At 38.7% G+C, this 24,091-nt stretch overlaps 4 protein-coding genes across 7 annotated transcripts in view; 2 read left to right on the forward strand and 2 right to left on the reverse strand.

Moving 5' to 3' along the window:
• The first annotated feature begins 1,177 nt into the window (after positions 1-1,177).
• Positions 1,178-3,695, forward strand: dctn5 (dynactin 5). The gene is made up of 6 exons (XM_081378041.1): positions 1,178-1,349; positions 1,600-1,668; positions 1,765-1,883; positions 2,233-2,344; positions 2,423-2,525; positions 2,738-3,695. The coding sequence occupies exons 1-6, from the start codon at positions 1,302-1,304 to the stop codon at positions 2,833-2,835; spliced, it is 549 nt and encodes a 182-aa protein (XP_081234167.1). The 5' UTR covers positions 1,178-1,301; the 3' UTR covers positions 2,836-3,695.
• On the reverse strand, positions 3,172-6,964 carry rpusd1 (RNA pseudouridine synthase domain containing 1). Of its 2 annotated transcripts, none has more exons than XM_081378022.1 (6): positions 6,691-6,964; positions 6,373-6,568; positions 6,150-6,273; positions 5,966-6,068; positions 5,777-5,878; positions 3,172-5,700 (listed from the first exon to the last, which is right to left on the reverse strand). In XM_081378022.1, the coding sequence occupies exons 2-6, from the start codon at positions 6,552-6,554 to the stop codon at positions 5,327-5,329; spliced, it is 885 nt and encodes a 294-aa protein (XP_081234148.1). In that variant the 5' UTR covers positions 6,555-6,568; positions 6,691-6,964; the 3' UTR covers positions 3,172-5,326. The 2 variants fall into 2 exon arrangements, with proteins under 2 accessions (XP_081234148.1, XP_081234149.1); XM_081378023.1 differs by having other exon boundaries at positions 4,676-5,700; positions 6,373-6,592; positions 6,691-6,920.
• A 469-nt stretch (positions 6,965-7,433) lies between these two features.
• Positions 7,434-9,873, forward strand: ndufab1b (NADH:ubiquinone oxidoreductase subunit AB1b). Of its 2 annotated transcripts, none has more exons than XM_081378316.1 (5): positions 7,434-7,642; positions 8,294-8,416; positions 8,634-8,721; positions 8,809-8,914; positions 9,030-9,873. In XM_081378316.1, exons 1-4 carry the CDS (start codon positions 7,472-7,474, stop codon positions 8,898-8,900), a joined length of 474 nt encoding a protein of 157 aa, XP_081234442.1. In that variant the 5' UTR covers positions 7,434-7,471; the 3' UTR covers positions 8,901-8,914; positions 9,030-9,873. The 2 variants fall into 2 exon arrangements, with proteins under 2 accessions (XP_081234442.1, XP_081234443.1); XM_081378317.1 differs by having other exon boundaries at positions 7,441-7,642; positions 8,809-8,902.
• A 741-nt stretch (positions 9,874-10,614) lies between these two features.
• Positions 10,615-24,091, reverse strand: part of LOC308698261 (trinucleotide repeat-containing gene 6A protein-like) — a 49,248-nt gene continuing 35,771 nt past the window's right edge. Inside the window, exons 12-25 of one of the 2 annotated variants that reach the window (XM_081378197.1) lie at positions 22,330-22,461; positions 21,861-21,998; positions 21,685-21,759; positions 21,160-21,598; positions 20,456-20,593; positions 20,035-20,196; positions 19,746-19,886; positions 19,275-19,382; positions 18,982-19,191; positions 18,808-18,875; positions 18,182-18,321; positions 14,787-15,145; positions 12,859-12,919; positions 10,615-12,777 (exon numbers count right to left, since the gene is read on the reverse strand). In XM_081378197.1, the coding sequence (XP_081234323.1) occupies positions 12,861-12,919; positions 14,787-15,145; positions 18,182-18,321; positions 18,808-18,875; positions 18,982-19,191; positions 19,275-19,382; positions 19,746-19,886; positions 20,035-20,196; positions 20,456-20,593; positions 21,160-21,598; positions 21,685-21,759; positions 21,861-21,998; positions 22,330-22,461 (2,169 nt within the window). In that variant the 3' untranslated portion in view covers positions 10,615-12,777; positions 12,859-12,860. Of the gene's footprint in view, positions 12,778-12,858; positions 12,920-13,843; positions 15,146-18,181; positions 18,322-18,807; positions 18,876-18,981; positions 19,192-19,274; positions 19,383-19,745; positions 19,887-20,034; positions 20,197-20,455; positions 20,594-21,159; positions 21,599-21,684; positions 21,760-21,860; positions 21,999-22,329; positions 22,462-24,091 lie in introns of those variants that run through there. The other variant, XM_081378198.1, reaches the window with a different exon arrangement.

Here is a 24,091-nt window from a genome sequence, read left to right on the forward strand (position 1 = left end):
TGTGATAAAAACAAACATTGAAAATGGTAATAAAATTAAAGATAAAAAAATTAAACTGTTTTATAGTGCAAGATAAATTCATTGTGCATACTAGAAGAATTTATGATGGATCCGTTACGATTTTACTATAGGCTATTATTAGTGTGCATACTACACTAACTTTTGCATAGTTAACGTTCACATCATTTTGACATTGGCTAATCATTTTGATGTACGTACTGATAAAAGCTCATCAACCACGTGGGTGAGAATTGAGCCCACGAGCACAGACCGCTATGGATTAATTAGGCACGTTTTAAAATAATACCGCCTCCGTAGTCCGTACTGCGGGAGTCAAAACTGTGAAACGATACAACAGCGCCAGTATGCGGTCAAACCGTGTTTGCATGTAAAATAAGTAACTATAACACATAAAAAAATAAAATAAAAAAAAAATCTAATTTGATGTGCAATCCATTTTGAAAGCATAAAATGCGTACACATAATATAAAATGTCTTATAAATAACCGGAAACGTACATAAAAAAAGAAACTAACAACATAGCATTAGCATATTTCTGGTTTGATGATTTTTAAAGATTGTATGCATAATAAATATTACATATTTAATTATCTCGTTGACATTTTTGTATGCAATGGAAAATAAATCTAAAATATTTCTGTCACCTTGTACGATGCTCTACAAGTCATAGAGACGTATACGTAGAGTCAAATTCGACCTCTTCACACACGTCAGCGCGCCCGCCATGTTGGAACGGTCAGCGTGTCGTCACCATAGACTGTAAAAAAATAGGTCGTCACTCAGTAACAGCTTCTCTTTGTGAAACCGCCGAGATTTAAATTCCCGAAGAAATGCGATAACCTTCCACAGGTGAGATTGTGTTGGTTTGTAGTTTTTATGCATTCATTAAATTTTACAGGTTTTTAATATATGGTAACTTTTTAAAGTTGTGTTTGCTAACGCCCTCGTCTTGTTGTATTGTGTTAGTTGAGCAACATCATCTGCTAGAGTCTATTGTAGATATAGATATTCATACATGCGTCTAACAACAACTGTTGCAGAGTCGTCAACTCGCTCTCGAATGTTCACGGACCGGCTTTGACCGTTGCAATATGGCGGATGACTTATGTATCGCGAACGCGGCCTATTGAATTGAACAGCCACTTACGAGGCATCTATGTATCTAAATTTCTATGCTACAAGTTGATACTAACCGGAAGCGGAAATAGCGAGGGAGCGGTTGACAGCTGCTGGACATCATCAGAAGGGGTTCGCCAACAAAACAATAAAATTGTGCAGAAATGGAGCTTTGTGAAATATTATACAACAAGGCTGAATACATCGAGACGGTATGTGAATACCGTCGATAATATCCTTCTGATGAATCAAGCGGTTGCAAATATTAAATTCAGAATGAACTGACTGTCTAGTTTGTCTCTGCAAACCGAATGTGTTTTCTAATAAACAAAGTGATGGTTTGACATAACTTACCAGTCAACAAACGTCTGTATCAGTTGCGTATGTTGTTTATTTAATTACTCGGATCAGCCCAGGGCTGGACCGTCATGTGATGGTAACGTTCACATTTGATCTCTCTAGGCATCAGGCAACAAAGTCAGCAGACAGTCGGTGCTTTGCGGCAGTCAAAACATCGTCCTCAATGGAAAAGTGAGTTTCCCCCCCTTTGTTTTGTTCTGTTATTTTCCCCAGGCAGTGTGTTAACTTTGTGAAATTGGCTGTTTTTTTGTTTGTTTTGTTTTTCAGACCATCGTGATGAATGACTGTATCATCAGAGGAGATCTTGCTAATGTCAGAGTTGGGCGCCACTGTGTCATTAAAAGTCGTAGTGTGATCAGACCACCATTTAAGAAATTCAGCAAAGGGTGAGTAAAGCATGTGCATTCTCGCAGAACCTGATTTCACCAAGTGCAACATGTTCCTGGATCAACATCTTTTTGGATCCTGGAACAACATTCCAATCAACCAATCAGATTTGAGGGACAAGTTTACAACCAGGGTTATGTGCTTCTACACCAGTGTTATCCACCTATCATTTTCCAGTGTAAGGGGTAGTTATATGATTAGGATAACATTTTCGGACAGGAATGTTGTTCCAGGATCAACAAAATACGTTGACACAGGAACACGTCAAATTAGGATGTGCCTGTATTCTTCCTAATAAAATTGAATTTGTATGATTTAACTTGCTTGTGTTTGTTCTGTGTATATTAGAGTGGCTTTCTTCCCCTTGCATATTGGGGACCATGTGTTCATAGAGGAGGACTGTGTTGTCAACGCCGCTCAGATCGGATCATACGTCCACATTGGCAAGAACTGTGTGATTGTAAGTATCCCCCTAATCTGTATCCTCTCATTTGTTTTGTGGGTGTGACATTTGCAGTGATAAAGCATGTTTTTTCAGGGTCGACGCTGTGTCTTGAAGGACTGTTGTAAGATACTGGATAATACTGTCCTTCCCCCAGAGACAGTGGTTCCTCCGTTTACAGTATTCTCTGGATGTCCAGGTCAGCACCTTCAGATGTTTTATGAATTTAGAATGTTATGAATGCGATAAATTGTTTTTTGTTACTTATAAATCCTGTTAATTATTATTGTAATCTGGTAATGTAATGTAGTGAGGTAAATTTATTTTGTTTATATTATGCCAACAATGAATTTTAGAAGTGAATTAATATCACTTGCTAAATGTAAGCTTCTTTGTTATTCTGTATTTCAGGTTTATTTTCAGGAGAGCTCCCTGAATGTACCCAGGAACTGATGATCGACGTTACCAAGAGTTACTACCAGAAGTTTCTCCCTCTCAGCCAGATCTAGGACTAAACTTCAGTTTGTGCCTCGCTCACTTTTTCATTCTGGGACCAAAGGAAACTAATATGGACTAATATTCCCCAGCCTTCCCTTGCTTTAGGTCACAACTGTAAATCTTGAACAACAAAGAAATGCTACTTAATTCTGTTCACAGTTGCAGTAAAATCCCTTGCTGTGTTCATGACAATGTTAACATAGAATATACAATTTAAGAATATGTGTGTATTATACACAACCACCACATATCTCCTGCTTTTCATGTCAGAATTTTTAGATTTCTGTTAATGTCTCATACCACTGTCTTGTTTGCGTGGCTGGTAAAAATATCACAACACAGTGATTAGTTGTTAGACTGAAGGACCTTTATTTATTGAAAAGTAAAATTTCTGCAACACTAAACCTTTTCTGTGTGCAAAGACAGATTACAGATGGTAATAAATGTTTTGTTTTTTATAAAGAAAAGAGCATATGTACTGATTCATTTTAAGTGGCCACAGCATGTTTTGGGGGCTTTTACTAAACAACACACTCCTTTAGTAAAGTGCGGTAACATTAGTGAATTTTTTTTTCTGCAAAAAAGGTCTATTGTCAATAATGTAGCATTGTATGAAGCACAGCTCACACAGAGATCACTTTCAAATCAAGCAACTTTCTGTCGGTCAAAGCAGTTAATCCATGTGACCAACAGGAGCCTTTTGAAAGAATCGGCATGGTGAGATCTTTCCCTCAAGCAAAGTTCTCTATCATGTGGATTCCTATTGAAATGACTGGATTTTCAAAACTCGCTGTACAACGGTTAATGACCGCCTGCCACTGTAGCTGTGTACAAATGTTAGTTAACGGTGTAAGGAACAGGATGACATGCAAGAAACATACTCTGTAGATAGATGCACTAAATTTCATTTTCAAAGCTACACTTTCAGTTTTTGAGGTAGGGATCGTTCAGTATATGGATTTCGACAAACATGCTTCACACAATTCAAGTACAGAAATTAAGACCTTTCATCCATGTATAGTGTGACTTAATATAACTTGCCTGTTTATCTAGTGGAAAAAAAATGGTGAGTCTTGGCCCCTTCTAGACTGCAACAAAAAAAATATAAAATCATAAATTATTGAAAAACAATTGATTTAAAAACAAAAAAAAACTACAGATATGCATTCATACAATGAACAATACCATTTGTACACATAGCATACTTGAAAGAGGTAAAGATACGTAATTGGGATTTCTTTCTCAGCTCTCTAATGTTATACTACCTTTCTTCTGACTTTTTTTGCTTTTCAAATTAAGTATACTCTGCTGTTCAAAAGTTGGGGGTCAGTAAGAAATAGTCAAATAATAAATCCTGTTCTATTGTACTTCCTATTCGAAGTATCCTTAAACAAAATGTATTGCAGTTTCCACAAAAATATTAGCTTTGATAAGAAATTTGCCTTGAGCACCAAATCAGCATATTAAAATGATTTATGAAGGATTGGAGTAACGGCTGCTGAAAAAAATTGTTTGCCGTGGTAATCTTTAATCAAAATCTGAAAAGTTACTTCCGGTCTGGAATGGCGTTCCTTCTCTGATGACGTAGGTTTGACGGCTTGGGTTGAAAACGCTTAACCACTCCCCTCAAACCGTTAGTCTGCTATGAGCAGAGATGGAGAGAAGGAGCGCTAGAGTAAAACCCTGCCCTCTGTTCAATATTCCGTTTCACTTGGAAATACGTCACAAAACTGGAGAAAAGTCGTTTGCAACTTCCGGTTCACGGGGACTTAAAACTTTGCAAAATTCCCGCTTTACAGGAATAAATTAGATTTTAAAATGTAAAGAAACCAGTCCATGTAAATTGTAATAATTTCACAATATTACTGTTTTTACTGTAATTTTGATCAGCCTTGGTGAACATTAGAGGATTCCTTCAAAAACATTTAAAAAAAATCTTACAGACCCCAAACTTTTGAACGCCAGCGTGGGGGGTCTCCATAATGCACTATGACTCACAGTGATCTTTTTCATACACAGATCGGCCAAATGGTTTAAAGGAATAGTTCACCCAAAAATGAAAATGTTGTCATCATTTACTCTCCCTCAAGTTGTTCCAAACCTGTATGACTTTCTTTCTTCTGCTGAACACAAAAGAAGATATTTAGAAGAAAGTCGGTAACCAAACGACTGATGGACCCCATTGACTTCCATAGTAGGAAAAAAATAAATACTATGGATGTCAATGGGGACCAGCAACTGTTTAATTACCAACCTTCTTTAAAATATCTTCTTTTGTGTTCAGCAGAAGAAAGGAAATCATACAGGTTTGGAACAACTCGAGGGAGACTAAATGATGACAGAATTTTCATTTTTGGGTGAACTATCCCTTTAATACTCCTTTATGCCTACAGTTCTTTCTGTACACTGTAGTTAAAGAGGGTTGGCCTTTAAAGAAGAGGGTACCCCATAAGCAGCCTGCAGCATAGCTTCAGCAGTTTACTGGTAAAACAGCACAATTCCTCAGTCCAGATTCCAGTCACATAACCACTGCTGACACTGTGCCTGTTGCTCCTCACTCTCCACTGGGTAGCTGCTGCTCCTGTGCACGGGCTCTGGTTCTTCTCGGATCTCAGCTTGTGGCTTTGTTAAAATATTCTTCAGTAAATCCTCCAGAATGTTCACACATCTTTGTGGTGCCCATTTGGAGTCGAGGCTGGGTACAAAGGGATCTGGGGCTATGACGTGGATGGGTTCATTCTCTAGAGGAATGTGCAGGAAGTAGGCGTGCAGCATCATGCGATACGGGGCATTGTCTGTGCGCAGACTGTAGGTATAGTCGCCCACTATAGGGTGACCAATGGCACTGCAGTGCACTCGGAGCTGGTGCGTCCGTCCTACAAAGTTTTTGATACTTAAACTTTTTTTATTTGACTCATCTATATTTTTTCTGTACTGTTGATGGTACTGTACCTGTCAGAGGCTGCAGAAGCACTTTTGTGACTGGATCTCCGTTGTATGCTCCATACTCTAAAACTGTGAGCTCTGTTTGGCAGGGCTTGGGATTCTCACAACCTACCGCATAAGCGCGAAATATACACATGAATGCGTTTCAGTTAGTTTAATTGTAATGTTTAATTTTGAAGCAAAAGAGATTCTGACCTTCTGTTCCTTCAGTGCACATCATATGGGTCTTGCCCTCTGTTGTGTTCTTGCCAATCGCCAAGTCCAGGGTCATTTTCTCCTCAGCCACAACACCACGGACCTGCACAGGACATATAAATAGACTTGTTATTAGGAAAAACCTTCTATATTCACAGGATGTCTGAAATGTACCAGGATGTACCAGTGCAAGATAAGCTTTGGTAACAAGTCTGTCTTTAAAACAGCGGTACGCATGCCCTGCTGCTGCCTTGTTCAGAGCCACACACAAAGCACCACTGGTAGAGAAATCCAACTGATGGCAAAACCTGCAGAATACAACAATGCATATCAATGAACTACTGATAAGACAAGTGATGGTTTAAATTATTGTTTGGTGTCAGCTTATAGCAAAGTAACAGAAAGACCTGAAGCCATAGTAGGTGTAAGGATCTGCAAGCTCTGGGAAGCGATGCTTTAGCTGACTCTGGACCGTCTGCTTCTCATACCACATTTTGCTGTCAATACGGATGTCCCAGTGTTTGTTGACAACTATATAGTTTGCACTGTGGTACAAAACACACAAGTTTTCCAGGCTCGCAGGCTCCATGGTCTCTATATCTTCTGCAAAGCAACACCAAGGCTATTCTGTATCATGGTATATCAACAAGTTTTTACATTATTTGTAACATATTAAAATATTCCATATGTATGTATAAAACTTATATAAAAAAACAAATACCTACTTTAACTGTTGTTGTGCAGCATGCTGGTTGTGGATTATTTACGTCAGTCTTCAGTTTATTTTGTCTCGGCACGAAGCAAACCTTCTACTTTAGAGAAAGCATGAGTTCGTACACGGTTTCTTTAATCATCTTGCAAAAAGTACTTTGACGTTTCTAGCTATTAGAATAGAGCAAAGAAATGTACTCTGATGGACCATAACTGGACGACTCTATGCGTAACTGACAGTCATGATTGGTTCTTCTTCTTCTTCTGTCTTTTATTGGCAACCGCACTAAACAGTGCATTACTGCCATCATCAGGTAGCTTGGCTCAGAAACATTTTCCTATTCCTCTTAACTTTTTCTAATCATCCCCAAAACATAAAAAAAAAAAAAAAAAAACCCACTGGCGCTGCGTGTTCAGCTCCTCCATTTCCCACCCTCATTCCCTTTTACTCCCAATAATTCCCTATATCCTACCATGATTGGTTTCAAAATAAAAGCCTTATTATTTCATGTTACACATATCCAATATTGCATCATTTAAATGGCCATATATATTTATCAGGTACATAACTTTAATAAATAATTAAACGAGGGTAAAACAGTTAATTCATGTAACGTCCGATTCTTGTTTTGATGAATCTTTTGAGTCGGATCTTTTCAGTGAATAGGATTCGTTAGCACTGTTCCACCGTTCGAAAGAACCGATTCGCGGAAAAAACTGACAGAGTGCGCACGCGCATGTCAAACTTATGTCCAGTGACTGTCGCAGTGAATTGTGGGATAGAAATTCACAGACATGGCGTCCCGTGCGCTTGCACAGTGTGTGCGCTCCGTCGCTCGCGCCTCTGCAAGGTTAAATCATGGCAACATGCTAACAAGATCCGCCTGCGCGCCCCTCGCCTCAAACCAGCGAGCTCTCTCTGCCGTTTCACGCGGCCAGCGGACGAGGTGGACTGACCTAGTGCGGGTGAGAGTTCTGCAGACCAGGGATGTTTGTGTGTGTGTGGCCTACTGGTGCTGGATTGCTCAGTGACCTACCTGTGTCTTTCCGACAATCTATTAATGCATGACAGCGGGGCAGCCATAGTCTCAGTTAAAATAGTGTGCATTCACAACACATACATCTACCACATCAGTGTGACCTGCAAGACTTTAAACCCATGTCACAATTATTTATAGTAGAAATAGCAACTAGTTAAGTTAACTTAATAAAATGCACTAGGAGAATACATTTTACACTGGCGGTTATTGCTCTGTCAGTCTCTTTGCGTCTATTATTGTAGCTATTATTAAAGGAGTAATTCACGAAAAATGAATATAATATCATCGTGTCATTACTAACGTGTATGACTTCATTCTGAGGAACACAAAAGATGTTGGACATATTCACAGCCTCTTCACTTGACTGTATGGTAAATGGTGACCAAAGCTATTAGTCTCTGTCCAACATTGCTGTGAAACAAAAGCAGACTCATATGACAGTTTTCATACCTTCACTTGGTAGAGGGAGATTATTTTTATTCTAATGATCATTGTGTACTATAAATACTTGGTCTATGTGGCAAATTGCTTTGTTTCTCATTTTCACGTCATATTGTAAATGTTTGCATGTCTCTAGATTTCAGGCCCGTCTGTTCATCTTTGTCGGCGTTACGGTGATCTTCCACCCCTCACTTTAGAGAACATCCAAGACCGTGTTATGTACGTCCTTAAGCTGTATGACAAGATCAGTCCAGATAAGGTGAGAGAGAGATACTAATATTTGAGAGATACTGTAACATTGCATGTGTGCACTGAAATTTGAACCCGCAAATTGCATTCCTGCCTACCACATTTAATTAATTTTTCTGTGTGGATATACAGATTTATTATTACGGCATTTGCTTGGTTTACATTTGGGATATTATACATATTTCCAGCATCAATCTCTGACATCATTGACCTTTTCCTTCCTCAAGCTTCAAACATCGTCTCATTTCATGAAAGATCTGGGGCTGGACAGCTTGGACCAGGTGGAGATTATCATGGCTATGGAAGATGAGTTTGGTTAGTATGGGTGTGTTCCTCTAGTAGTAAAGCATTTAACAACTGTCACATCTTATAAGCATTGAATTCTGAATTCAAATTCCACAGGATTTGAGATCCCAGATGCAGAGGCGGAGAAGCTTATGACTCCTGAGGAGATCGTAAAGTACATTGCGGATAAAAAAGATGTGTATGAATAGATGTAAGTCTTATGGTACGTACGCTCTGTCTTATGAACTACAATGCCTAGATTGTAGGTAACTTATGCATGCTTGGTAATTGTATTTTTATGATCCTAAAATATCGTTTTTCTTTCCTCGTTTTCACAGGTTGAAGGATTGACTCTGTATTAAACAATATGGATGTGGATCAGCTGTATCTACTCGTTGTCCAGTTTCTGTCTCTTGCTTATGGTGTCAACTGCCTTGTCATGTGTACTGCTGTATTTAATGAAAATGTCACTAAACTCTTGGGAACTTGAGCTGAAAATAAAGCCAAGACTAAATTGTAATTCTTTGGTTTGTCATGCCACAAGTGAAGCCTCTCACTGGTCCCTCTAGTGGAAGGGCAGTAAAACGGCCACTTAACTTACAAGGTCAGTGCCACTTTGTGAATGTCAAAGCTGCTGTTTTCTTTCCATTGAAAAATTGCATCCTTCACCAGTTCAAATGCGTAGACGTCTGTAGGCAATTCGAAAGATGTTTCAAAATGTGTTGTGCTTTCAACACTACTTTGAGCAGCCTGACATACTGACTGAGGCAGGTAGTAGGTGAGTGTTTAGGAAACCTCAAGGTCCCACACTTTCTGTCCAGCAAGTTTCCATGACATCTGCTTATGATTACTGGATATAGATTTTTAAAAATCATTCAAATTCAGGCTGATTCACTAAAGAATAATTTCGACTGATTTGAGGACCAGTTTGGTTCACATCCACAACTTGTTCAGGCCTAGTTTGACATATTTCTTGGAGATTTATTTGGTGGCACAGAAATTAAACTGCACCGTTGAAGGTGTATTAGATCTTTAACATTTTACAGGCCAATAGAAAACCGTTCTATAATGACATCTGCACGTGGCATCACCCTTGATTTATGATTTAATACTGCGGCAGTACTAAGGCCATCTCATGATAGTCCACCTTTATGTAAAATAAAACTACTTTTTCCAAGGCCACTGTTTGACTAGAGTCTTTGTGTCTAGCATCATGTAAACATATGTGATAAGCCGCTTTTAAAAGCACTGTTTATTTTGTTTGCACGTGTAATTACTACCAGTGGACAAAACATGCATGCTAATCAAAATGTGCACTAATGAGCCAGTGTTATTTGTATTGTGAATGAATGAATGAATGAATGAGGCATTTATATTGCACTTTCATATGTATTACTGTACACCCAAAACGCTTTACAATCATATCAGGGATATAGAGATAAAAATTATAGTTTGTGTATATTAATTTTAAAGGTCTAGTAATTTTATCAGTCATATTTTATTATCGCTTTTTGAATATGTCTACAGTTATTTTAGAACATCAAGTTATGAAAACCAGAAATGTTGCTTTGGTAACTGCTTTTTTTGGGGGTGATTTTTTTTTCAAGCAACAAATGTTTTTGGCTTTAGGTAACTATAATAATCCTGTACATAAGTGATGATTGTCTTCAACATTTTCTTTTGGAGCTCTCCAGAGAAAAAAAAAAAACCTTAACAATACAACTTTATCATAAAGCATAATATTAATTACACTCCACATAAATGTTTTGTGACGAGGCCCTTGGCAACTATTCAGCAACTACATATTTGCACAGGTCTAATGCTAGAATGTGGCATTTGATAAAGAAGATTTTTGAGCGTTTTCCAATTGCATTTGCAGTAAAAGTTAAAGAGATAGGAAAAAAAACAACATTTCACACCATGTCACTGTTAGGCTTTATTGCGGGTTGTACCCAAGTTATACAGCTTTGTATTCCGATATCAAGATCAGGACTTTACAAACAGTTATCAGTCTACAAGTACAGCCAACAAAAGACCTAAAAACTACTCTATTACCTCAACTACCTCGTTACATATGCACTTAAGGGTACTGAAATTGAAAACCAAGCAACAAAGAAGGAAAAAAGAAAAAGAAAACAGCATTACAGGAAACATTCATCACTACACATTTGAGTATCTACCATGTATTACTAGACTAAACCTTGTGTCAATTGTTACCAATACAAATAAGGATTGTCCTTCAAAAAGTGCAGTTCCCCAAGTTAAAATTCTAAGATGACCCCAGGAAGACGCTGAAAAGAACTTCCTGCTCATTTAAGTTATCTTATTGATGTTTATTTCTATTCATTTTCAAACAGTCTATCAAAGCAGTGTGCATATAGGTTACATGTGAGCAAAACTATTTCTGGACAGACCACTGACAGAAGAATTTGCTATTCCACAGCCCGTTCAGTGAGGAGCGCTGTGAAAAAGGAAATGTTAATGCAACCCTCCATTTGCTACAACTGGCCAATTTGTGTGACAAAAACAAAAGAAATTTTTCAATCATGGCACATTACAGGAATCGTATTTTTAAATCCGAACCACCACCGTGGTCAGGATTTCATTAAGCAAAGACACAAACATGGAAGCCTCAACTCTACACTGCATAGACTCTCTTAGAATTTCCCCATGGTGGAAGCTTCGATTTAAACTCTCGTTCGTCCATTTCTTGTGCTGGTTTTACTAAAGCTTTTTGGGTTTATAATAACATGACAGCAATACTCACAGTTTAAGTCAATTGCCTTAGCACATTGTTCAACAGTAGGAACCATTTAAAAGACATGGGTATATTTGCTCACAGGATAAATCAGAAAAGAATGACAATTTCAGTACAAAAGTAGAATGTCAGGCCAAGTCACTTTTTTCATTTCCTCTACGTTCAACCTATAAAAATGGGGATTGTACATTGCTCATGAATATCCTCAAAACATCCATTTTGCAAGTGACATTTGAAGCATATACATTGTCCAGCTTTTACAAAACAAATCCCTTTCCTCCCCCTACTTGATAATTTGGCATGACAGTGGATTATCAAAATGTCTCAGCATGACAGTTCGGTCTAACACCAAACAGCTGCACATACATAAAACAAAATTAAGAGGAGGGGGTGGGGGGGAAAGAAAAAAACTAAAAAACAAAACGAATAATTAAAGTGGAAACAAACTGGGTGCCAATGGCTTTTCCCTATGCTTTCACAGTTCACTTCAGAAAAACAAAGCCACGAAGAATAGGGAAACTAGCATGTTTGCCAAGACGGCAGGAAAGAACCCATTCAGAACCATTGGTAAAGCTCAGCGGCGCACTTCCAGAAAGGACACACGCTATCCTGGATGCATACGAACATGTAACTGAAGCACAAAAGATCGAGAAATCCACATCGAGGGAGTAAACAAAGTCACGGCAATCCGATCGGTCATACCTGCAGTTATACGCCCCCATTCAAGAGGAGAATACTCGGGCTCCTGATGCGCAGGAATGGAGTGGACCACTCAAACACGCAGGCACAAACGCACGCTTTAAAGAGTCTAGCCAATGTACACAAAGAATAAAAGACAAACAAAAGGCCCGTCCAGTCTCCAAAGCTACAGTCTGCCTCCAGAACACAAATACAGTACAAGCTTCTCTAGTTCATTATGTACACCAAGTGCAATTCCAAAAACTCATTTTCGGCTTTCGTTATGTAGTTTCTCTCCAATGTTCCACTTAAAAGTAGTCAGACAAACAAAATGAGATAAGCCAGGTCTGGAATTAAGTAAACAAATCCTTTGATTGAAGTATATTTGGTAAAGCGGTTACTTAAAATGGTTCAATACTGGCACGCAACCATAAAGTGAGGGTAATACTCAGGGTTTTTGTACGATGAGTCATTAAATATGGATAAGTTAACACCACGCAAGTTCTACTTCTCAAATAAAACAAACTGGAGAAAAACAAACAAACAACAACAACAACAACAGCTTAAACAAATATTAAGGTCCATGGCTTAGCCTAATGCTGACATCTTTCTCTCCCTCTCGCTCTTGAAGCGTCTCATAAGTTGTGCACCTAAAATATAGTACAATAAAAGGTAAATAGTTTGTAAATCTATGCACATTATTTGAACTACCAGCAATAGATTACATTCACCTCTAATCCAGTCTTCCTTGGCCACAAGTACAGAGGCAAGCCATTTTCAATGACAAACCAGCTTTGAGGAAGGGGGAAAAGGGGAGGGGAAAGGGGAAGAAAAAAAACAAAATAAAATAAAATAAAAATAAAATGGTAATGAGCAGCCAAAACATTAATTTATTAATATTGTAAGGAACTTCAGATTAACACAACCAAACTGTACACATTACAATCATTTTCTATTTGTAAACAGTTAAAAGCCACTTGACTTGTTGCATCTTCGGACACAATTTGAATCAAGGCAATGAAATGTGGACGACTTTTGCACTGTTAAAATAACCAAACAAGATTTTCTTTAACACCAGCTCTGGCGATGAGGAAAAAATATATATATGTATATATACATATATATATATATATTTTCAAACAATGTATATGCAAATTGCGGAAACATATAAAACATTACTTCAGACAAAGAAAAAGCGATTCTGTAGGCCGAGTCAGTGGCCACAGTATGCATAGTTACAGATTTCTGCCTTTTCTTATGACTTCTGACAGTTACTTCGACAGTCACAAAGCGAAAAACATTGAGCCACTCAGTGGGAAAAAGGGAAGGACTAGATAGTGATTCAGCAAACCATATCCACTCATTAATAAAAAGACAGCATATTTGAAAAGCAGTATGTAGAATGTCTCCAGCTTAAAGCAGTTATTTGGCAGAGAAAAACTTACAGAGCTATAAGTAGTTTCAGTGCTAAAAGTTGGATTTTCCTACAAGGAGTTTCTATGGGGGAAAACTGGCTATATTTCCTGAGAACCATGCTGGTTATTTAGCAGACAAGAGGAATAGATAAAATAACCAATGACATGGCCAAACACTGATCAGTATTCCCAGAGATAGAAAGCTTCGTCTTCATCCTCAAGATTTTTTTTTTTTTTTTTTTTTTAGTTTTGTCATTTTTTGTTCTTTTTTTGTTCTTTTTTTTTGTATTTTATCATTTTTATATGATTTTTAAAAAATTCTTTATGCATTTTTTTGTATTTTTCCATTTAAAATAAAAGGAAGAATGACCATACTTTCCCCCTCAAAACGTTTTGTAAACAAGAGGGCACAATGTGACGCCTCCAAAACAAAATTGAAAGCCTATTTTGAAAGTGCTGTTCCCCCTGGCTTGCAGGTCGGGTTTGCAAGTCACAGCTGTGGCTACAGTTTTTTACACTGCAGAGCTAAATTCTTTAGTTTTAAAACAAAATTGGTGCAATACTTATTTCTGTAATATCATCAAATAATCCTAAGTCAGCATCTATATCTTGATCTCAAACTCCACAATACCACAATAAGGTAGGCGTACATCAAGGCATAGTAGAGCGCACACTTTAAGAACATCCTTGAGTAAACAACTACACTGGAACTGTCGGCTCCCTCCATATTGCAGATTATACTGAGAAAAACCACATTCAGTGCAAAGTTAAAAAAGCTCAAACTCCAACATTGTCAGCAAACAAAATGCAAATAATAAAAACAAAACGAAAAGAATTGGAATTCAAATAAACATGATGAATAAACAGATGAGCTCAACTGAAGCTTTTTTTCTGTATGAAGAGCACTACCTGGAAGTGTAAATACATCCTTTCACATTATAGAATTGGCCTGCATGATTCAAGTATTCAAACTGATATGTTTTGGGCTAAAACAAAGTGGACATATGTGCAGAAAAAAACGTAACTTGTTTCCACAGGGTGACCCCGCATTGTTTTTGTTTTTTTGTAAGTGAAGAAAGTCTAACTAGTGCCATTTGATTTTTTTATATATAATATATATATGGTCATATGATTATGATTAACTATTTCCACATTGAGGTCACGGGTTTGTATGTTTTTGTTTTTTTTTGTCATTTTTTGTTTTTAAGTCAGAAGGTGAAAGATGCTCTACATGGACTCCCCACCTCCCATCAGATGGTCAACAGGAAGGAAGGAGCTGATGGGGGAGGGACTGTTGATTCTCCCTCCCTCACCACCACTGGGGCTGCCCCACAGGCTCGTGGAGTAATTGGGAACGCCCCAGAGAGACGAGCCGTGCAGGTCTCCGCTGCCAGCTCCTGACAGCCCGCTGCCGTTCCAGTGATTTGGATCAGTGCGGTTTGGGAAGGGGTGAGAACCCTCGATGGATCCGATCCGATTCTGAGAAGAGCCCAGCGTCTGCCAGCTGGGAGAGGCAGTCATTGACTGACCTTGTGCAAAGAAACGATTAATTTCCTCTTCACTAGCAAACTCTGCAAGAATAGTAGTGTTCCCTAAAACACACCTGAGGAGGAAGAGGAAGAGCAGAGCCTTTATCAGTATTGTGCCTTACACTCTCATGATGCAAGTCTGTGTGAACTCCAGCATGTGGTTCTGAGAATCTGGAAACCACGTTGCTTAGAGGTTGCCACATTATTATAGTTTATTTAATACATTATATAAGTAAACAGGTTGATAAACTTCAGTCAGGACCCTAAAGTGTTAGTTCACCCAAAAATGGTATTTCTGAAGTGACGAGAAAATTGTGTGTGAAAAAAAACAAACATTTATTCAACAATCTCTTCTCTTCCATGTCAGTTTGCTACGCTGATCACATGGTAAACAGTGCCACACACCACGACGTGTGTGATGCTGAAGCAGGAGCCGGCCAATAATGAGCAGGCGTTCTGACGTAGAACCTGTGTAGAGTGTAGCAAACTGACATGGAAGAGAAGAGATTGTTGAATAAAGTAGTTATTTTTAGTGGGGGGGGGGGGGACTGAGAAGGGAGAACTGAGAAGATGACGCTCACGATCATTTGATGGGAAGGTGTGAAAGGTAAGCCATTCATTTTGCGGCATTGGTAAGGCACTTTTAAGTTTTCTCGTTGGTTTCTCACGATTCGGACATCCAGGAAATGCACACTTTAGAACCATTTTAAACACTACATCGAGACCCATCTGCGTCATCTTCTCAGTTCTCGCGCATGCGTCGTGGCGATCTCGTGAACTCACTCAGAGGCCCACACAGAAGGAAATGAATCGTTGAATAAAGTCGTTATTTTTGCGCACAAAAAATATTCTCGTCGCTTGATAAACTTAAGATGCAGATGCAATTCCCTAGCAGCCTATGGAGTGATCCAGCTCTCAGATTTCATCAAAAATATCTTAATTTGTGTTCCGAAGATGAAAAAGTCTTACGGGGTTGGAACAACATGAGGGTGAGTAATTACTGACAGAAATCTAATTTTTGGGTGAAACGACATGAAGGTGAGTATTTAATGACATACTTTTCATTTTTAGGTGAACTAACCCTTTATTGTAATCACTTCCAACACTATAATATATATACAGTATACACAGTTTAAAACATATTTAAAATTAAAACATGACTGAACAGTATCACGCATATCCCCTTTAGACCTTATTCAGAGCAGCGCCATGCCAGGTTTGAAGTGGGGCTGTGAGGGATAGACATAATGGAAATGGCATCCGCTGTTAAAAGCTGTATAAAGCGCCTAGATCACTTATAATTTTCCAAAGCTCATATTGTCTGGGATTTCTTGTCTACTGAAATTTCTCAGAAAGATATTTTTGCAGTGTTTCGTCGGCTGAACAGTCCAAAAACATATTACATAACAGTACAACCCACTGAAGAGATGCATGTCTATCCCTCACTGGCTCGCTTTTATTCTCGTTAAAAATCAAAGATGTGAATAAGGTCTATAGTGCAGTGGATCTGAACCAGGGGGCCAGGGCAAACTTTAAAGGAGAACTCCGGTCAATTTTAACATTGAGCTAATTTTTTTGTACATTTGGAGTGCTGTCAATACAGAGAACAACGACAAAAATCGGTGTTGCCTACACACTGTGTTATCCTCTTTTTAAAATTTGCACCCTGTTGACTTCAATGGGGCAAGTTTTAAACCAGCTTTTAGCCTCTTAACATCCTTTGTGTGTCATTACAAGTGCACAGCCATGTGAGTAATTCCTTCAGAGTGAACACGAGTGAATCTGACTGCAGTAGATGTGAAAGATATGAATAAAAATGATGTTATTTCAGCCAGCGCACATACCTGTATTTTCTTCCTGTTTTCGGTCGAAGTCCATAGTAATTGATTGTCGAGTTCACGCGCGTGATCATAGGTAACTCAACCTATGCGTGTGAACTCAACAATCGATTACTATGGACTTCGACCGAAAACAGGATGTAAATACAGCTGTGTAGTTACAGTGTCGCTTGATCAAGATCGGCTCGCGCTGCACTGACATTGGTCCAAACTGAGCGTGAAACACAAAATAACGAGTATCACAGTTTTCGTTCCGCTTTCATTACGTTTGCCATTTGATGTTGGGCAACGTTGTGGTGGTCGCGCCATATTTAACTTCGCAGTCCACTTACGAATCACGGTCGAATGAACGCACCTTCGACAAACATGATGTGTAAAGCGCAGTTCATGGTTGCATAGCAATGAAAGACGCCATGGGAGCGCAAGCGCTTTGGAAAGGAGGAGAAAGCGGCATAGCCGCGCTTTCCACATGTTTTTAGATGCGATATTTGAACAGCCACTAAGATCTACGCATTTTAATGAAAATATCGAGCGCTATATCGAATTTTTTTATATCATTACCGACAATGGTGTAAGAAGTTGTAGTCTGCCTTGACCCAGATTCCACTCCTAAATATATTTTAGAATGAGCTCATCCCCAAAATGGCTTAATTATCATAGAGATTAAGGCAGTCAAGTTATATTGTTTCTTGACCATTTGGGTTGATCACATCCTGAGCAAATGGTAGTCAATTGTAGAATGGGACTGGGTGTGGGACACAGAGGACCTTCTCAGACAATGGGGTGTCACAACTTCATTAACATACAGACCACAGCTGTTACAACAAGGGCAACTTGATTTACATTAAGAGTTGTAAACTGTAACAGGATAAAAGGTTTAAGATTTGGATGTTCTGGGTTCATTCTGACGCCAGTGAACACAAGGTGCTTTGTGTACCTTGCCACTGCTATGCTGTAATAAACTTCATTTTTGAGATCTTTGACGTCCACATCATTTTTTCTTACAATGGTGTACCGCCGATAAATACCAATACCGTTTTATCGCCCAGCCCTAACTTGCAGTCTTAAGCTGTACATTATGAAAATCTTAATTCTTACAATTATAAACCAATCAATGCTTTTGATGAATATAGTTTTTCAAGGTAGAAGTGGTCAAGTTATGTATAGCTAAATTTAATGCACTCACCTCCTCTTACACTGCTATTATTAATTATTTGCAAACATAATATGATTTCTGTTCTTTACCTGCATTGAAAAAAAAGATAGACTTACATGTGCAGTGACTTCTGGGCTTTTGCCGCCTCCTCCTTAGAGCTGTAGCAGACCACAGCATTGCCATGGGGAAGGTTCAGATGGAATGTGATCAGTGGACCGTGCTGCATGCACAGAGTTCGCAAGGTGGAGCCATCAATCTGCAAAACATGTTACACAATAAATGATTTTGCTGTGGTGTTACATATAAAAAGATATCTAGATTTCCTTACAAAATGGCTAATGAGAGTTGGCCATTGAGAATTATTACAAACTTGATCATAATGAAATCATATTTACATGAGCAGGGCTACATTTACGTCCAAATGATGCAACACACAACCTAATATGTAGCTAAAAATTGCCTATATGGTCTGAATTCAGTCATACATTCAGAAAAAGTGTTTGTGTGCCTGACAGATATTAGCTTTTCCTTCTAAACTTCTGAAAAATTATAAATAATCTATATTAGCGGTTGATGATTTTTCATAAAACCCTAAACTGCAAAATAAAGTGTTGATAAATAGTTTTATGCTGCATTTTCAATGTGTTTTGCACTGCAAAAATCATGAGTGCTGAAACAGGCAATGTGAATGCTATGGACTGTTAAAATGAGCCCATACAGTCCAAATCATTAAACTTCTTACCTGAGGTGTGAGGTTTTTGAGAACAAGCCAATTAGTTCTCCCTGAGCTGCTGTCACCCCAGCTGGAACCTGTGAACAACGATCATTTCAGGTCTCTCTCAATTCTTTAAACTCTACAGTACAGATACTGTTAATAGAGTTTGTAAAGGTGAAAGGGAATATAACTGTGACTAACCAGAGTTGAATCTGGATTCAGAGCCACCCCAGCCTGCCAGTCTCAGAGAACCGTTGTCCCAAGATGAGGGCTGTTTCTGGCCAGTCAGGCCAGGTGGAGGGCGGGACGGAGCAGAGATGCCTTTCGAAGGGAGAGGAACCTTCCACAGCTCATGAGCCAAAGAGGTGTTGGTGACTGTACCAGGAGACCATTTGGAGTCACTGTTTCTGGCTGCAGGGAAGAAAACAGAAAGTTAATGGACAGTATTTGAACCATAGGCCTGTGTGGCTCGGCCTAAACAGTTGCACACCAACCTGAAGTGCTTTGTGCTGTACTGCTGAGGGAACTATTGTGGTTGGAGGCACGAATGGATGTCCAGGCACTATTTGAAGGCAGCGTGGTGTTAAGTGATGAGGATGGCCCTGGAAGAACAGAAAAATTAAATATTTCATTGTTGAAAACACAAATATATACAACTCAGCAAATTACAGTACCATTACATTTTCTTTAATGGTCTCTGAGCAAAGTCTTACACCAAGGCTGCATTTATTTGATCAAAAATATAAAATAAGGATCACAATATGAGAAACAGTGAAATTTTACAATTGAATGTAACTTGTCTATTTTAATATATTTCAAGTTTAAGATTTTACTGTTACTTTTGATCAATTTAATGCATCCTTGCTAAATAAAAAATGTATTTCTTTAAAAAAAAAATCTTACTGACCACAAACTTTTGAACAGTACTTTATAATGATATATAGCTGGTTTAACAGATCACTTACCATTGTTCCTGTCCCTGAGGTGATCAACATCCCGGACTGTATTAATGGAGAGATTATTAATCACACTGCCAGGAGTGACAAATGGGTCAGTTTCAGGATCAATGTTTGGATATCCTTTCCAGGGCTCACCAGGACGGAACTCTGTCAAATAAACATAACATGGTGAGCTCGTTCATGCCACAATGGCACAGCGCCATGCTTAACCAGCTGAGCTTCTCTGTATTATTCTATTTCAGTGAAAGATTTGATTGGAACATGTAAATCATTTATGAAGCAAATGGGTCTGAACCTGGTGGCCAGTTGACATTGGTGGAACCATGAGGTGATTTGGCACGGCTGGGCCAGCCATCTCCCACAGAGCCAGGAGGACTGATGGGAGTGTTACTGGCATTCATGAAGTCATATGGACCAAAGGGCGAGTCTTCAAGCCTCAGGCCAGATGTTATAGCACCTATAGTAAAATCATATCCATTAGACTTTTCAATCACATTGTTTGATGAGATAAGATTAGGGCTGCACAACTGACTAAAAATGATTACTGTTGATTTTTATCCTTGATAATATAATGCATTCTTAAACAGAAAAAAAAAATTTAGATGGAATGCACTAATTGACACTTGTCACAATCACGTGGTCATATATTTTTTTTCATATCAGCTGTGAAGCTATGACTGATTACAAAAAAGGGGTTATCAAATGGGGAAACCCACCAGATTTGCTGGGGTTTTGATCAAGTGGCGAGTTAACGGAGATATCCATGGCAGTCCACTTCTTCAGACGGGACTGTGGCTCCTTAAAACCAACACTACTTATGTCGAGGTTGCTTACATTCAAGTTTGAGTTCAAACCTAGAGAAATACAACAAATACAAGTAAATTAAAGAACAAGAAAATGCACATCCTGACAGAAAATTAAGTTAACAACATTTCTGGTATCCAGGAATTAACAGCAGCAGCAGCAGCTCTAACAAAAAGATCATATCAACATTACATTCAATTTAAATGCACCCAGTGTTTTGGATAAATCAAAGTACTGATTTTTTTTTTTTAAATTCGAATTATTTATTATGGTGTCAGTGTCGCAACTCAATACTTTGGCTTTTGTGTAACACTGTTCACACCACCATAGCAGCCGCATTGTTGCCAACACTGATTGCCAACAAACAAAAAATTACAGAGTGCACAAAAACTGGGAACACAAAGGCGACAAGCAAAAACAACCTTATTATTGTCAAGAAGCAGAAATTATAAGTACAAGCACCATACGTATGCCAGCCAAACATTGGATTTACAATCAAATAATAAGGGTCTGAAATCAGAAGGTTTTGCAACATTGCATTGTTTTCCTTTCCCTTTAATACAAAATGCAAGAAGAAACTTTGCTGGGGACAACAAAATAGATAGACTGTATTCACCTCTTGCTGGCAGAGAGCTGCTGTCAGGACAGAAGTTCTTTCCTACCCGAGGGTTGATGGGAGAGCCTGGCACCATGTGGCCATTGCTCATAGGTGGGGCTAGGAGGCTATGACTTTGACTAATGCCAGCTGGCAGATAGCCTGACATGTCAGATGCAAACATTGAGTTGGGCTTGGCAGCTTGGTGCAACATAGAGTCAGTCTGGCCTATATTAAGATGGGGAGGACACCCACCTAAAGGGAAATTACTGAACGAGCTCAAGGAACTTTGTTCTTTCTGCAGGTCAGAGGCATTGGGGGGCATGAAGTTCTCCATATAGGACTTGAGGCTGGGTTGGTGCAGTGAGGGTGGCTGAGGGGAAGTCTGTTGCTTCATCAGGGAGGGATCGAGATGGCGAGGAGTCTGGATCATTTGCTGGGACGGACCCAAACCACGACCCTACACAAATCACAAATGGAAAAATTACATAAACGAGCCAAGACAGAAAGAAACAAACACACAAATTGGTCCAAGAGATCACAAACCTGCTGTTCCTGTTGCTGGCGGCTGTTAACAGGCATGGCCCTCTGATTTTGAGCTTTTTGCTGCAAAAGGAGACGCTGGCACCGGGAAAAAAAAAAATTGTAATATGTATCGCTAGGAACATGGTAACTTATCAGTTAAATATCTTCTAGGCTGTTACTTCCAGTGGGATCAATACCTGTAACTGATTAATCTGAGAAAGCTGAGACAGTTGGTTGAGTTGAGACAGCTGGTTCAGCATAGCCACCTGCTGTGGGCCAAACAGAGGGTTCAGACCTCCATTATTGGGAGAGTACTTCAACAGGGGTGGAGGAACCTGCAAAGAAAGATTGTACACATTCGTTATGAAAAAAAAAAAGACATACATATTTGAATGGTTTATTCTGGTTTACAAAATTACATTTATTCTGTCTTTTTTTAAATTTAATTAAATAATTTCTCAATAAAATAAATATATTTTCCTCAAAACGTGCAGATCTTCAAATCAAGATCAAAAAGATCTTTATTTGTGTTCCGAAGATGAACGAAAGTCTTACGGGTTTGGAAGGACATGAGGGTGAGTAATTAATGACAGAATTTTCATTTTTGGGTAAACTAACCCTTTAATCTTTAAGTGAACTGAGCTTTAGAAACCCAATTGGAGTTACCTGAGAGGGAAGTAGTGGAGGAGGCACTTGGTTGCGTAGACTGGGCTGAGCGGAGTTCATAGGTTGTGCTGGAGGCTGCTGGGCGTTCCGGCCTTGTGCTGCTGCATTACCGACACTGTACATGTTTACATTCTGTGGAGAAACACAAACAACCTACATGTAAATAATGAGCATTCAGCAGTCCAGTGCATTCACAGGCATCTGCCTAACAGTTGCATTGGTTTTGTTGTGCATTATTCGTAAGGGAAAAGCAGATATTCTGCATGGAAGTGATCTGTGAGTTTGGGAACTCCTCTGCTACAGAGCTATTACATACGGGCAGAGAAAGCTGAAGCACAATCACAGGCCAAGCAGAGAAAGAAGCAAGACGCAGAGAACAACAGCAGTTGGTCAAAGAACAGAAGGAACACCAGGCCACCAGAGAAAGACACATTAACAGCCACAGAAAGAGACTACGACTCCTGAATGACTTGATGTTAAATACCCCATGAAATTGATTGAGACATTTCCTTCTGGAAATTTGGGCTTTCCAATGGGGCCCCAAGATGACTTAAAATGATTTAACCTGTTAAGCTTCACCAGTGCGTCGGCGCACTGAAGCGTTTTTTTTTTTATTTAGTTAAAAATTACTATCAGATTTAATGTTATACATTGACAAACTATACATCATTAAAAAGATATAAGACTCAAGTTTCAGTATTTGACCACTATTGTATTCTGAAAAACTTATAGTGACAGTTATGTCTTAATTTGTGTCAGGAGTTATGAAATGAAAAAATGAGTCGATACCTTTAATATGAATTATGCGCGTCAACCGCTTTCATTCATAAAAAAACTCCCGTGCTGTCGTCATGACAGCGATACACAAAACAACGTCCCTCAGGGCTTTAGCTCAAAAATGTGCAGATTTGGAGAAATATTGATATATTTTCATAGGTTTTCATCAGATTTCTATAGACAGGAATAATATTTATTGAATTTATGCCCAAATGCGTCGATGTAATCATTATGAGTGCTGGATACTGTGATGTATTGTGTTTTCAATCCATACCAACAGCCTGAGGGCGCTACATGCACAATAATAGTCCATATATATAACATGAAGAAGAGGCATGATCATGTGACATTCCAGGAAGTCTCGAACACATTCAAAGCCATGTTCAAAGCTATCAGAGATCGCTGTAACATGTTTTGAAGACAATAAACATGATTGCAATGATATTTGAGTTACCTGTGTTTTTCAAGCCATGCCAGGTATTTCCATAATAAAAGATTATATTTATAATGTAATGCTAATCTATATAGACTGTCATTGTGCAGAATACCATACAATAGTATATTTTCTTTCTGATTTTTTATCTGAAGCCAAATTAGATCACAGAAGATTATTTAAAACACTTATAAAGTGTTATAAAGTAAGTTTGAAGCACAAACATGGTTTTAATCTCATAAATTGTCGTGTATTGATGGTGTGCTAAGCTAACATGCTAGCTAGCCCTAGGTGCACCTGCCACATATAGCAGTTATCCTTTTATGTTTTTTTTCTAAATATGCTTACTGAAATTCAAGCAGGGCATTTGATCCAGTTTTTAAATGTTAAGTGAGAACTTTGATAAAAGAAATTAGGGATTGAAACCCTATGAATAGCTTGTGAATAGCCAGTCGTTAGTAACTATAATGCAGACAAAATAAATGCATATTTAGAGCCATAACCAGGCTGGAGAGGTGTGAATGTGTGCAGGGGGAGACTGAGACTGAATGG

This window comes from Scardinius erythrophthalmus (genome assembly GCF_964197995.2).
Source record: "Scardinius erythrophthalmus genome assembly, chromosome: 1".
NCBI classification, from domain to species: domain Eukaryota; kingdom Metazoa; phylum Chordata; class Actinopteri; order Cypriniformes; family Leuciscidae; genus Scardinius; species Scardinius erythrophthalmus.